The sequence below is a fragment of the Tribolium madens genome, unplaced genomic scaffold, assembly GCF_015345945.1.
Source record: "Tribolium madens isolate multiple individuals breed KSU strain unplaced genomic scaffold, Tmad_KSU_1.1 Scaffold_19;HRSCAF=116;Tcas5.2_LG9, whole genome shotgun sequence".
In the NCBI taxonomy this organism is placed as follows: domain Eukaryota; kingdom Metazoa; phylum Arthropoda; class Insecta; order Coleoptera; family Tenebrionidae; genus Tribolium; species Tribolium madens.
The window spans coordinates 7,422,052-7,436,427 of NW_025400983.1; the positions used below are offsets into that span (position 1 = coordinate 7,422,052).

The 14,376-nt window shown below is 37.6% G+C and overlaps 3 protein-coding genes across 4 annotated transcripts in view; 2 read left to right on the top strand and 1 right to left on the bottom strand.

Moving 5' to 3' along the window:
* LOC123015409 (rho guanine nucleotide exchange factor 10) overlaps positions 1-13,597 on the bottom strand; it is a 30,321-nt gene extending 16,724 nt beyond the window's left edge. Inside the window, exons 1-2 of one of the 2 annotated variants that reach the window (XM_044415103.1) lie at positions 13,446-13,597; positions 14-888 (exon numbers count right to left, since the gene is read on the bottom strand). In XM_044415103.1, coding sequence (XP_044271038.1) covers positions 14-884 — 871 coding nt within the window. In that variant the 5' untranslated portion in view covers positions 885-888; positions 13,446-13,597. Of the gene's footprint in view, positions 1-13; positions 889-3,684; positions 3,726-13,445 lie in introns of those variants that run through there. The other variant, XM_044415104.1, reaches the window with a different exon arrangement.
* Positions 3,859-5,291, top strand: LOC123015410 (serine--pyruvate aminotransferase-like). Its single transcript, XM_044415108.1, is given in 6 exon segments — positions 3,859-4,107; positions 4,155-4,347; positions 4,385-4,463; positions 4,465-4,704; positions 4,754-5,095; positions 5,142-5,291. Coding segments are annotated over 6 exon segments (1,164 nt in total). The 5' UTR covers positions 3,859-3,942; the 3' UTR covers positions 5,287-5,291.
* On the top strand, positions 5,836-7,212 carry LOC123015411 (serine--pyruvate aminotransferase-like). Its single transcript, XM_044415109.1, has 5 exons — positions 5,836-6,000; positions 6,048-6,240; positions 6,278-6,599; positions 6,649-6,990; positions 7,042-7,212. Exons 1-5 carry the CDS (start codon positions 5,836-5,838, stop codon positions 7,184-7,186), a joined length of 1,167 nt encoding a protein of 388 aa, XP_044271044.1. The 3' UTR covers positions 7,187-7,212.
* Positions 13,598-14,376: the final 779 nt, after the last annotated feature.

Sequence of the window (14,376 nt, forward strand, 5' to 3'; positions counted from 1 at the left end):
ATCCTTCACTAACCTTTTTGTTTATTAAGACTGATGTTGCTAGGAAATCCGGTAAGTTTCCTCCAAGCCTTCTTTCCCCAGAACCCTTTTTGGGCTTCTGTCGGTGTGGAAGTTCTCGGACCTGCAGAAATGGCCGATTTCGGCCTTTCAGGTCCACGTCTTAAACTCCCCCCTGCACTCCGATAACTAGCACCACTTGAACTACCACTGAATCCACTATCCATGTCCACCAAAGTCACTGGAGATAGCAAATCGTCAGTGGGTCCAACAGTTAGCAGATCTGCCAACTGGTCACCTTCTTCCTTATCGGTGTCATCACTGCCCTCCCGCGACGATGATGGCATCAGCATCGCCTCGATGGACAGGTTGAGTTCCCCTAGGACCCTCCTGTGTCCAGTCTGGACCCTCCTCAACTCCTCTTCCACCAGACTCTGGTTGATGCTCATAATGCTCTGATGTTGTTGAGGTCTCCGTCGGGCTCTCGCCACTTCACTTATCTCCTCGTAGATATTCTCTTCAGTGCCGTAGCGCGTCAAGTACGTGTGACGAGTCCTATAGGAGCCCTCCCTATATCCCGGGTATCTGCTAGGGACGTTCGTATGGCGTGTCGGGGGCCCCGGCACGTAGTAAGCGTATGAATAGTCATTAGGCAGATCCCAAGCATTCTGACTTGATGGTCCTGGAGCACTCATCAAGTGCTCTTCGGACATGGCAGAAGTAGATGGCGGAGGGTAATTAGGAGGGGGTGGAAATTGCAAGTGCGCTCGTCGGACATGAGGGGAGTTTTGCGGGATGATCCCGAAGAGCCCTGCAGATCTTTCGGGGAGGGGATTCAGCTGTTCCATTTCGCATTGTTGCCGAGCGGAGCGCGAGCTGCGCCACATCTACCTGAAACCAAAAAAAGATAATGTAAAGAAGAGGGTCCGCGATTCATCCTTGCGGCGCTCCACACTTGTTTATAAGAGAACACTTGGCCGACCTCTTGCAACGAATGTCAATTGTTTCCGACCCCAATGTTGGTTCACAACCAATTAAGCCGCAAAGGAATTGTAATAAAATAATTTATTAGGAGATGCAATATGGCGCCGTTCAATAAATCCACTATTACATGCCCAAGTATCGAATAAAAAGTGAAACTTTTAATATTATTAGACACACGTGTTTAGCATATGTCACAGTGTTGGGATGTGAAATGGACTCAGACATAACACGAGTAGTGTAGCGAAATGTGTGACTCGAGACAGTAACAAATCTCAGACACGTTTCAGATTAAAACCAAAAAAATGTTTAAAAATTTTATATGAATCATATTTTGAGCATTTGCCAGAAGAAATAAATTCAATTTCGCATACACTCCCAAAAGACTTAATTGACAATTCCAGATGAATATACTGGATACTTGATATTCGAGCCCTAAATCCCTTTGACACAAATCTGTTTATAAAGGGATTATTCGTCCTTTCCGAATCAATAAACCCACAATCATGCCTTGACAAGCGACAAGAAACACAATTAACGGCTTAAAAACAAACAGATTTCGACCAAAATTTGGTACATGTGAGAGAAAAGAGATGCATTTTGAGGTCTAATGAAGCGGATGCGTTCTCTTAATAACCGAAGTGAGATAACCATCAAAATATTTAAAACTCGTTGTACACATTTAAATTTGAGATTCGGAATCAACAGACTCGTTATTCATCTCGTTCAGTGAACTTGGCGTTTCGCTCGGTTGATAGGCAGCGATATGTTGTTGCGTTAATTGGACATCTTTAAAAGGGGTGCCAACGATGACCAGAAAAATCTATGCGGAAGCTGTAAATTCCCTATTCGTGGGTGTTCGCAAATCTGTCGTTAATAATTTTATAGCACGTCTCGCCGTTTTACAGTTGTAATTAATTATTGATGTTTGCCCTATGCGTGTTTCTATTTAGAAGCCGCAAGATAATTAATAGATGATAGCCAGCAGTTAATGGAACGTTAATTTTTTGATTTTTATGAATTTCGACATCTTGGATTACGYCCACTTTTTTCAGTTTACCACGGTCTTTGTTTTCTGTCATAAAATTCAATTAACGGAAGTAACGGAGCAGAACAACAAGGTTTTTAAGAGCTCCGGATCGTATTATTTTAAGAATCTTTTGGGTTTGTCCAGTGAATTAAAATGGGCTGAGTGAAAACTTCATGTGTAAATTTTTAACTTACTTAAAATGCACTCAGATAAGATAAAAGTCGATTCCCTAGTGCAAAATATACAAACACGATTACATCACAACAGGTGTGGCAAAAAAATAAGCCAATATTCCGGGAAAGTGATATTTATAATTTAACCGTGACCCTATAACTAAAAACCGAAAGAGAATTTCTATCTATTTGCTTGCATAAACACAGAAATTCAATTTAATAATTGTTAAAACTGAAACGAATCTTAAATATACTATTATTTCCACACTTGATTTTCCTGTCGAGTGTGTGAATTTTTAATTATTTTTAATACAGAGATGCAGTAAATAAAAAATAATTTAGTAAATTATGATGCAAAAATTTGAGAAAGAACTACCAAACATCCCTTAGTAAAATTATTCCTATATACTACATATCATAAAGCTTCTTGATTTTTAACCATAAAAATCAAAGAGTAAACAAAAGACATTGCTTTAGTCATGGCATCGTACACGAAATGTAAAGAAAATATCTCCACGAATTGATAAATATTAGCGGACTATTCCGCTAGATACTCTACCAATCGAACTGTTGACTGGTTATTAGATAATAAAAATAATTTTAGATATTTCCACTCACCACCAGTCTTAAAACAATAAAGCCGCAAAATTTTAATTTAAAAATGAACGTTATAGAGACGCATGAAAAATTTTGTACTCACTATGTCCAGAACAGTGATATTTTTAAGTTACTAGGACTCGTTCTGTATATATTTCCCTATTTGTCCAGTAAAAGCTCATTTTCCGGATTAGTTACGTAGATAAATCTCGAAATGTGCCCTCATTTCAAGCCCCGTTTAAATAATTCATACACAATTGAATATAAATAGAATAATGGCACTATTTATTTAATCGATATTTGAAACGTTACCCTTCATGAAACTTTCAACGATAAAATATCGAAACTATAATCGATTCCTATCCAAACAAGCAACTTCACATTTAAGTATGTTTATTTTTTATTAGCAGGAAACACAAATCGTATTGTAGACTCAATAGATAAATAAAAATAGAGATAAATTGCCCAATAGGTACAAATATCGATACCCTCATGTAAAAGCCCAAAATTTAAAATTTTGAAGGAAACATGAAAAATAAGTAAAAAAAATCTTAGTTTTTCATATCTCCTGTGAAATTATAAATTTTGTAGTTACGTGGTTTTGCACATGAGGCTTTCGAAATATGCATTGCTTTTCATCCAAAAACGTAAATAAAACACGAGCTTTAGAACACGCTTTCATCCCCTCGAAAAGTTACTTCATTCGGGGTTAACGACAGCTTGAAAAGCTTGAAATACATTATTGCTCAGACCTGCATTTATACGCGCACAATGAGCCTCTAGGTATAAAGCACCCCTATTGTAGCAAAGATGCGCTTCAACCTAATACCAGGAAGTAGCAAAATCACTGTCTATATTTAGCCGTCGCTGACTTCCTTTTCTAATTTTAGTAAGTTTTGGACTTACGCAACATCTTGAGGACACCACCACTCAACACTGTAACGTTTGTGACACTGTCAAGTCCACGCGGACGGCATATTTGCGCGCTTGCGTCTCCAAAATCTTCCACATGTTTTTGTACAGCTGTTTTCCGACAAGCTCCAAGAGTCGCAGCGGAAAGATACATAATATTTCTTTATATAAGGATTTTCATAATGACTTGCGACTCTTATCAACTCTATATTACCCTAAACCTTCAAGGTGAGAATAATAGTCCACAGCAACATGTCGAAACAATTAGACATTACAAGTGAGTATAAAAAAACCGCAAAGCGGTTTTCTACGACAGAGTATCTTCTGTTGGGTGCTGGACCCGTAAATATTTCCGAAAGAGTTGTTAAAGCTTTGTCGAGACAATGTTTGAACCCTATGGGGGCAGACATGTTTCAGGTGAGTTTTACAAGTCATAAACTGGGTTAAAACTCCCTTTGTGTCAGATTCAAGACGAAATAAAAGGCATGTTGAGGTATCTTTTCCAAACAAAAAATAATCTCACTCTTGTGAGTCAAACATCAGGAAATGGCGGAAATGAAGCCATTATGGTTAATCTTTTAGACCCCGGGGATAGAGTAGTTATAGCAATAGGAGGTACTTGGGGCGAGAAAACAGTCGATATGGGACAAAGATACAGTAAGCAAAATTTTGCAATTTTCTATAATTTCCTCAGATTTCGATATTCTCCCACTCAAGAATAATGCCGGCGAAATTTTCACTCTACAAGAACTTGAAGATGCAGTAGTACGACACAGCCAAAATGTTATTTGTGACTCATGGAGAATCCACAGGGGGAACTCTCCAACCTCTTGAAGGTCTTGGTGCTATGTGTCACAAACATGACTGCTTGCTTGCAGTCGATGCTATCGTTTCTATTGCAGTAGAACCACTTTTTGTTGATCGCTGGGAGATTGATGCTGTCAGTGCTGGTAGTCAGAAAGCTATAGGTGCTCCTCCTGGTACTTGTATGCTTAGTTTCAGTCCCAGGGCTGAGTAAGTTACCAAAAATTTTCCTCAAACTTCTCTCAAAACATTCTTCCAGGAAACGTATGAGTGAGATAAAGGTACCCCCTCCGTACTACTTGGATATGAGTAGATTGGCAGTTTATTGGAAGTGCACCCCTGGGCCACGACAGTACCATTATACATTTTCCTCAAACTTACTAACTTCAGTACGAGAAGCTTTAGCTGAAATTTGTGAAGAGGGTCTTGTCGAAGTTTGGGAGAGACATGCATCCACCACTAGACTTTTCTGGAAAAAACTTGAAGAAATTGGTCTTAAACCATTCGTAAAAAATGTCAAGAATCGGTTCGTAGGAGTCACTCCCGTGATGCTACCTCCAGAAATTGATCAAATGGAGTTTCTCAACTTTATGCGGCAAAAGTACTGGTGCAGTTAAAGTACCAAATGATAAAATTTCTTGTTTCAGGTACCAGATAGATATCACTCCCGGCTATGGCCCCACTTTGGGTATAGCCATCCGCATCGGCTTCTTAGGCCAGAATAGTAGACCCGAAATGGTCGAATACATGGCAGAAGCGTTAAAAGCCGGTCTCAAGCACTTTAAGAAGTGATAAATAAAATATAAATTCATCTAAGTACCACTGCTTTTTAAGGCCTTCCGACAAGGGATTTTCTCGTGATTTAAACCTAAAGTATGCTATCTATCTATCTGTTCGTGCGTAAGAACATATATATGCATTTGCGTTTCTTGCATTCTTTACATGTTGGTCCAGCTGTTTTTACTGGCAAACAAGTCTTACCAGAAAGATACATAACATTTCTTTCTAGTTTTTTTAATATTAATTGCGACCGCCGTAAAGTGTTATCGAGGCTAGGATATTTTTAAATATTTGTCCTCTAATTCACAAATGATTAGGTAGATAATATTCACACATTCATTGGTAAACATTGACAATCCTGCATAATTAAAAAAGATAATAAAATGTCACAATTAGATAAATTACCCGTCAAAGACGCACCGATCGAAAGTACATACAATGTTATCTACTCAGCGAAAAAAATACCTACTATTTCTATACCAAGATTTTCATGACTTGCGACTTTTTATCAATTCTATTTAAATCCAGACTATTGAGATAAAAATAATAGTCCACTACACCATGTCAAAACACCTAGACATTAAATGTGAATATAAAAAAACGGCAAAATGGTTTTCTACACCAGAATACCTTATGTTAACTGCTGGACCGGTAAATATTTCCGAAAGAGTTGCTAAAGCGTTATCGAGACAACCTTTGAATCCTTTGGGAGCAGACATTATCCAGGTGAGTTCTACAAATCTTAAACCGGTTTAAAGTATCCTTTGTACCAGATTCAAGATGAAATCAAAGTCATGTTAAGGTACCTTTTTCAAACAAAAAATAATCTCACTCTTGTAAGTCAAACGTCGGGAAATGGAGGCAATGAAGCCATTATGGTAAACCTTCTAGATCCCGGAGATCGGATAGTTATAGCAATTGGGGGTACTTGGGGCGAGAAAATGGTCGATATGGGGCAAAGATATAGTAAGCAAAATTTTGCTGCTTTCTATAACTTTCTCAGATTTCGATATCCTCTCACTCAGGAAAAATCCCGGCGAAATTTTCACTCTGGAGGAACTTAAAGATGCAGTAGTGCGCCACAAAGCCAGAATGTTGTTTGTAACTCATGGAGAATCCACAGGAGGAACTCTCCAACCTCTTGAAGGTCTTGGTGCTATGTGTCACGAACATGACTGCTTGCTTGCAGTCGATGCTATCGTTTCTATTGCAGTAGAACCACTCTTTGTTGATCGCTGGGAGATTGATGCTGTCAGTGCTGGTAGTCAGAAAGCTATAGGTGCTCCTCCTGGTACTTGTATGCTTAGTTTCAGTCCCAGAGCTGAGTAAGTTACCAAAAATTTCTCTCGAACCGCTTTCAAAAAATTCTTCCAGGAAACGTATGAGTGAGAAAAAAGTACCACCTCCGTACTACTTGGACGTGACTAGATTGGCAGTTTATTGGAAGTGCACCCCTGGGCCACGACAGTACCATTATACTTTTTCCTCAAACTTACTGGCTTCAGTACGAGAAGCTTTAGCTGAAATTTGTGAAGAAGGTCTTGTCGAAGTTTGGGAGAGACATGCATCCACCACTAAACTTTTCTGGAAAAAACTAGAAGAAATTGGTCTTGAACCATACGTAAAGAATGTCCAGAATCGGTTCATGGGGGTCACTCCTGTCATACTACCTCCAGGAATTGACCACGTGGAGTTTCTCAACTTTATCCGACAAAAGTAATGGTTCGATTAAAGAACCAAATAGCAAAACTTCCTTCGTTGTTTCAGATTCCAGATCGATATCACCGCCGGCCACGGACCCACTTCAGGAAAAGCCATTCGTGTCGGCTTCTTAGGCCAGAATAGTAGACCCGAAATGGTCGAATACATGACAGAAGCTTTAAAAGCCGCTCTCGAACACTTTAAAAAGTGATTTTTAATCCAATAAATCCATCTAAATACCACTGTTTTTATGACCTTCCGTCAAGGGCTCTCCTCGCGATTTAAACACAAAGTATGCTTTACCGGGAGAAATCATGGCCTTTGGTGACCCCAACGATGTTCAAGCGAGGTTAAGCGAGGTCAAATCTTCACGACTAGAAAACTACTTGGCTGAAAATGCCGCTCGTTATCACCAAAATAATAATCACATGGTAATTATGGGCACGCATATGCCAAAGATGTATAGTAAAACTATCGGTTAAAAATAATTCCCGAAAATTTAAAGATATTTAAAAGTGTTCATTTGCAAGAACTGACTTGTTAGGTAAAGTAGTCGGCTGTTTTTGGTACCGAATTTCAACTATAAAATAGTGGAATTAAAGCAATTAAGTGAATCAACTAATGGGTTTAATGTGTTAGCTTAGAACCTTTTTAGGTTTCTATTTTTAGTGCCTGTTGTTTACTAATGATTCCAACTAGATAATTATTACATGTGAAAAAGCACTTATAATATTACCAATTGGTGCCTGAAATCAAGGCAAATAAGTGTAAATCCTTGTCTATATCGTGACTATAATCGCCTTGGTGGAAATTCGGCCGAGTTTAGTCAAGACGCAAAAAGTATTGGTCCTAAAGTGACCTCTTGCGTGTCTCCACTTCACTCCCTATAGGATAACGCCATTAATCGTATAAATCTGTATAAACGTCACGTAATTTTGCCCAAGTTCGTGATAAATCCATTTTAAATAAAGTTTATGTAATAAAGCCGTTTTTTTCGCGATAAGCGTTACGAAATTAATACGATTCTAAAAAAAAGGGGCGATTTATTGCTAGACGCAGTAGGTGGGGCCGTAAATTATCGGAAATGGGTTGTTTATAATTGTGTGGATAGGGGAAAGAGTTTGTTTATTATCGGTGTCGTTTAATTACACGCATGGGTGGACCTCTCCGTAACAGGAAAGGAATGTCCTAACGTCCCATTCGGCCTCAAGTTTTAACCAAGACCAGTATAAATATAGATAGACATCATTCCGGTGCATGGCCATGATAATAAGTCTAAATTTCGAAATAATTATGATCGGTTTGTGTCGTCGTACTGCTAATGGTTGGACACAATGAGAAATGTAGACAGTATTGTTAAATAAACCGGAGTCCATAACGATATTATCTGTCTATCATCAACAAGGATCATTAGAGCGGCTCTTGAAGCGCGAGTGTAAACCCTAATTGACCCTCGAGAATGATTTGAAAGTGGCGGGCTAATTATGTGATCACGTGATTGGTGGTTGGCAGCATCGAAATCCTCAAATTGCGTGTTCGGGGATAATCCAAACCGAAATGTTTACCCGGAGCAAATGCATTTCGTTATCGGTGTTGACACAACTTAACCGGAAACGACTTTTCGCAGTAACCGCGCAATTTACGAGCACTCAATCCGCAACGAAAAGCTTGCAAGGAATGCCCATAATGGCGTTTTAGAATCGTACCGGAAAACTATGATAAAGTTTCATAGTTAAAAAATCCGTTACGACCACCTGTCAGTCGCGCGTTTAAAACAGACAAATTGTTAAAGCGGTAGCCGGCGTTAGCTTGGTCCTCTAGTCCCTCAAGTTGTCCCACCTGCCTATTATCGGATCGGTTCCAGATGGGATTCGTTCCGAACACTTGACAGAACAGATCTAGTAGATATACCAGGATTGTAATTACGTTGGTAATAACAAAAACACCAAACAATGCCGAACATAATTTGTCATAAACATACTGTAAATAAATCACGGGCAAAAACATGGCTCCGCGTTTTCAAGGTCAACCAGATCGGCTAAACACTTCACAAAAAACCGACACACCGTAAATAGGAAATTCAGACTGACCCTGCCACCTTGTCATCGTCAAATCGTTAATTGGACAAGCATCGGCGTGGGAAATCCGATTTTATAGCGAATTTTTCAAATTTGACGCTGATTAGCGTGCCACCCAAGTTGGTCGTTGCGACGCCGACAGGGGGCGCTTCGCTAATTGCGAAGAAAGGATATTAGTGCTTGAAAATGTACAAAAAGAGCGCGAGAATGCAGCCGGCACTTGACTGCTTGCTTGTGGCTAGCACAGGTGACGCGTGGTCACAAGACCAGACAGACCTCTGCGTGTCTACTTGTTAGGGATAATGACTGTGGGGCAGGTAGACGAACGGACGTGCCACCACTGCCATTACTACTATTTATACAGAATACGGACCGGCTCGAATTTATGATTTATTGTTGGGTGTGAAGCGGGCTTTGTAAGCAAATAAAACCAGATTTCAGCGAGAAAATTGCTCGCAGAGGTGATAACGCAAATTCTGGGAAAGAAGCGAATTAGGAAATCTTTAACATGAGATAGGATATCGAACACGGAAATTGGGGCGACAGGAAAAATAGCAGTTATCAGACGCGAAAATTCAGACTAACATTGAGGCATGAAATAATGATGGCAAAAAATATAATCAAAGATAAATGAGGTGGAGCAAAAACGCTCCCTGTTGTAGCTGTACATAATTGATGTTGGTATTACCTACTGACAGGCAAGGGCAAAACAAATGTTTAAATATTGCTAATAACTGAAAACTTTGTGAGCTTGCCTTATTTTACAGGACAAAATGGTAAATTTGTTGAAATAATAAGTAAAAGAAAACAGCCGCACAATAAAGACTTTCACTAAAATCTTACAACAATGAACAAATCATAGTATTTACGCTTTGCGGTCAGAGTGACACTGGTTGTATTCATTCTCCAAATAAAAACTGTTTGGTGATTACCAAAGTATTGATAATAAATTGAAAAAAAAAAACATTTGTTTGGTTTGCAAAAAGCATGTAAATAAAAACATCACTTAACGTTAGTAATATTGCTCAGTAAATTAATGACCGCTGTGGGATTTCTTTAAAAAAATACCTATTAAATTTATTCAAATTGTCGATTAAAAAATATGTATTAATGAATATTATTATACAAACAAGAGGGCAAACATCACAGGCAAAATCAATTTAGCAAGGGCAATGTTTGATAACGATAAACATTTTGGTAAACCCACGTTAGAGTAAACACACATAAATAGCAAAATGTATGTATTAATCTCGATAATAATTTTTAATTGATTATATGGCGTATGTTTTAAATCCGCCATCTGTACCAACTTTTAATTACAGTAAAGTCTCGTTAATCCGGAGTAAACGGACCGAGCTCAAATAACAACTAGGGCTGTTATAGATAATAAAAAGATCTCATGTCGGCAGTTATTTGTCGTTTTGTTTACTCCTTGTACTGAGACCAAAAACATCATAATTATGATTAAAAAAAAACAATTTTTATAGTTTCACCCACCTAAAACTCGTTTTACAGACATTTTTAAGCTTATTCCTTTTAATACGGACATTCACTAATCGGACTGGGTCCGGTCCCATCGTGTCTGGATTTGCGAAACTCTACTGTATATAAAACTTGCTATTCTGTCTAAACAAACTACATTTTAAAAAGGTACCTTACACCTATGTATGTAGGTATATTAAGATTTAATGTACATTTCTCCCTATTTATGTAACATATACTAAGAATGACTGAAAAAGAAGGTAGACTTTTACCTCGCAAATCTCTTGGACTTCCTTCCCTGTTCTAAATACATACTCGTATGTATAAAAAAAGCTTAAGTCATAAGTGGTTTAACAGATATTATCCGAGCTAAATAAGAGTATATTGTTTAATAAACATCTTTTCATTAAGGTGACCAATTTCAGAAAATTCAAAATCAGGACAATAATAAAAATAATTATAATAAATATATTCCAGAACACAAAAAAGGTGTTACTAAGGTTTCTGTGCAAAAACTTAAATATAATAAGACTGCATTGTAGGATGCAAAATATTGATAAAAAACAAAAAAACAGGTTTTGGGCCCTAATCTAATTAACATACTATTTTATTGTTTTGTGTTAATTTCATTTTTTTTACCTATGAATTGCTTCGACAACTCTTTCATAAGCGATTTTTAAGTACATATTTCTACTTTCAGTTCAGTTTTTTTTTACATTGACCAAATTTGAAATGGCAACAAAAAGAAAACTTTGTTTTCGCTGCAAATGGAAATCTCAAAAAATTGCACACTTAGGTGTGTTGGCCCTTAAATCGGGACAAATCAGTACATATACAGAGTATTTCACGAGTGATAATGAGCCTGACCACATTTGAACTGCAGCCAGCAATACATTTGCATAGGCTTCATGGATTTTGATTATGAATTTTAAAATTAATAAAACATAGTTATCGCGTGACTGACACAAAGAAATTGACAAGACAGGAAACACAATTTTTAAGGTTATTGTCTATCTACCATTGGAAAACACTTTCAAGCCTTTTTGGAGCTTTTCTATACAGGAAACATTGTCTTTACAAAAGAAGCATTTTTCCCAAATTCGCCATAAATGAGAATTAGATCTGTTTTCTCATCGTTCGAATGCATTTTGAAATTTTGCTAATGTCCGTTGTGACAAATAAAATTATCGAAGCAAAGCTATCGTGGATTCATAATTCGGTTTTTCAAACAATGCGATATCTAAAATATCCACGTTAACTTTGCAAATGTATTGTGGGTTGTATTTTCAATTCCGTCAGGCTCATTATCACTCGTGAAATACCCTGTATAAATGTAAAACAGGACACGACAATAAAAACTGAAACATGTTCTGGCTAAATCAGAACGGTTGGTCACCTTACTTTTTATTTTGTGTTAATTTAAAATACAAAGATTACTAGTAACATTTCATTTGGAAAACCCTGTATATTGAAGATTCGGTTTAATGAGGTTAGACTGTATTTTCTACAAATGACATCACTGTTTAACAAACCTTGGAAAATGTGCACTAAAATGACCGATATTTAACTAATTTATCTAGAATGTATCTAAAATAATCATTATGAAACTATAACATTTAACTAGGAAAGATTTGTCAACACCAATAATAATATTAGATACTGAAAGTTCAAACTAAAAGTTCAAGTATTGTGTTGCAATATTCAATAATTATTAATAACAACGCTGATAATAATAAAAGTGACACCATCAACACTGTATTACAAAAATTTAAAAAATGGGCGTCAATAATAAATAATTTACTCCCATAATTTAGTTTTCAATTAATTGGTAGTTTCGTAAGAAAGTTTATAATTCTTTGAGAGTTTAACTGGTATTATATTAATGTTATTATCCGACGGCTCATCTCCATAACGTCAAACTTTCATTTCGGTAAAATACCAACAATTAACTTGAATAAACTTGTTTGACTACGTTCATCTGGAAAGATAATGGTTTCGGGTTACAACAGAAGTAAATATTATTCTTTGTGTAACAAGAAAAAAGTAATTAATTAGACAAAACAAAAAGTGAAATCCGAACCGAGTGATTCATTACAAAGTACTCGGTGTGTTACTCAATCTCAATGGACGAAGTTTCTAATCCATTTAGTTCAATAGCTCCGTGCTTAGCATTCCTATTCTTCGGAAGTCCAGCAGAAATTGTCGGAAGCCCAAGCCATCACTCTTGCCTCCGTTAATTAAAACAAATTACCATAAAATAAAGTGTCTGTTTAACAAGTCCCGTTACGATGCCTTAAATTCGAGTCTTTTAAAATTTGAGGCCCGCGTGTGTTGCGTGGCCGAAACTATTTCCCAGCTGCTTTCCACGTAATCAGCTTAATTTAAAACCAAACAAATTAAGTGAATTTAAATTTCAGGTTGTCGGACGAGTCTTTATTACACGTTTTAATTTGAAATTATAACTTACACTTTTATTTGTTCGCATGTTCGGTTTGGGTGGTCGCGTTTTTGTAACGGCTGTACTCAAAACTCGGCCACGCTCGGAAAGTTGGCTTCTCGAAGCCCTTCAACCCTTAATTAGGGCTGTAATCGACTCCGCGATTTACATTTGCGTGGATATTGGGCCCTCGACCGACACCTGCCCCGGCTGGCCATAAATCCTTCCTCAGCTGGCGATACCATCGCGCAGATATTAATTGATTTCATTACGCGAAAAATCGGCCTGGGGGCCACTCTGACCCCGCAAGATTACATTTTACGTCTCCATTATTATAGCGACAAATTACTCGGGTATTACCCGAATCACCTGCTTCCGGTACTTAACACAAACATAACCTCAAACCACCCTTGGTGTTTTTTTTTTTTTTTAAATTGGTACTCAATTTGAAAATAAACAAAATCGCAACTCACTTATTGTCAAATTTAACTCCAGGCCGGCTTCTTCACTTCACAAATTGCACATGACACCACAATTTCTTCCATTTAAAAGCTCTTCTTCGTGCTTGAAGACCAGTTCGGAACGCATACCGAACAAACCGATGTCTGCAAACAACTGACTGGCGAACCAGCCGACTAGATACGAAAGCGGCACGAACTCAACAGGTGGCCATATTGTTGTCTGGAAGGGAGGTATACATTTTTTTTTCTTCCTTCCAAAGTTATAAAATAAAATCTGTTGCGGCGGCCTCTTCTCAACTCAGGAAATTAATTGAATTTGGCCGACACGCCGCATCAAGGCGGCCGAGTGTGCGCTGCCAACTACAACACCCAATGTCCCTCAAGTGATAAACGAGCGATTGTTTATGAGCAAGAATATGATACTAATAAAAATTTGTTTATCTGATCGGATGGCTGAACGCGTACAAGGAATCTCTTCATTATACAAGTGCTGATGAATGGCAATTAGTCACGTGACTGAACTGTTACTTCCAAAGTAATCTTCATCATGTCTCGGATAATCGATGCAAATGACATTTTTATCCAAGTAATAGTTGGCCAAGAATGGGCGTGTTTTGTTCCCCTTGCATACCAATCGAATTAATTCGATTAATTGTATTAACTTAAGTTAATGTTACTTTTGGACCACGATATTTGTCATCTTAAAAAACAAAGCAGAACCCTAAAAATTAACTGTTTTCCCAAAAGTAAACAACTGAAAAGACCTACAATATAATCTGTATGCACCCAAAAAGTACCCAAATAATCTGTAGACCACCAAAAATTGGCGTTTGGCGCATAAAAAAAATAAAAAACATCAACACCAAATGAAAGAGGAATGACGTCAAGATATCTGGCGCCTTGCAAAACAATGGAAAATCCTAAAAATTTAGAGGTTTTCCAA

Bases quoted from the DNA above. Each gene is read 5' to 3' on its own strand.
- LOC123015411 (XM_044415109.1), top strand. From the start codon at position 5,836: ATGTCAAAACACCTAGACATTAAATGTGAATATAAAAAAACGGCAAAA. The intron at 6,241-6,277 runs GTAAGCAAAATT...TAACTTTCTCAG, and splicing joins CGATATGGGGCAAAGATATA to ATTTCGATATCCTCTCACTC. The intron at 6,991-7,041 runs GTAATGGTTCGA...TCGTTGTTTCAG, and splicing joins CTCAACTTTATCCGACAAAA to ATTCCAGATCGATATCACCG.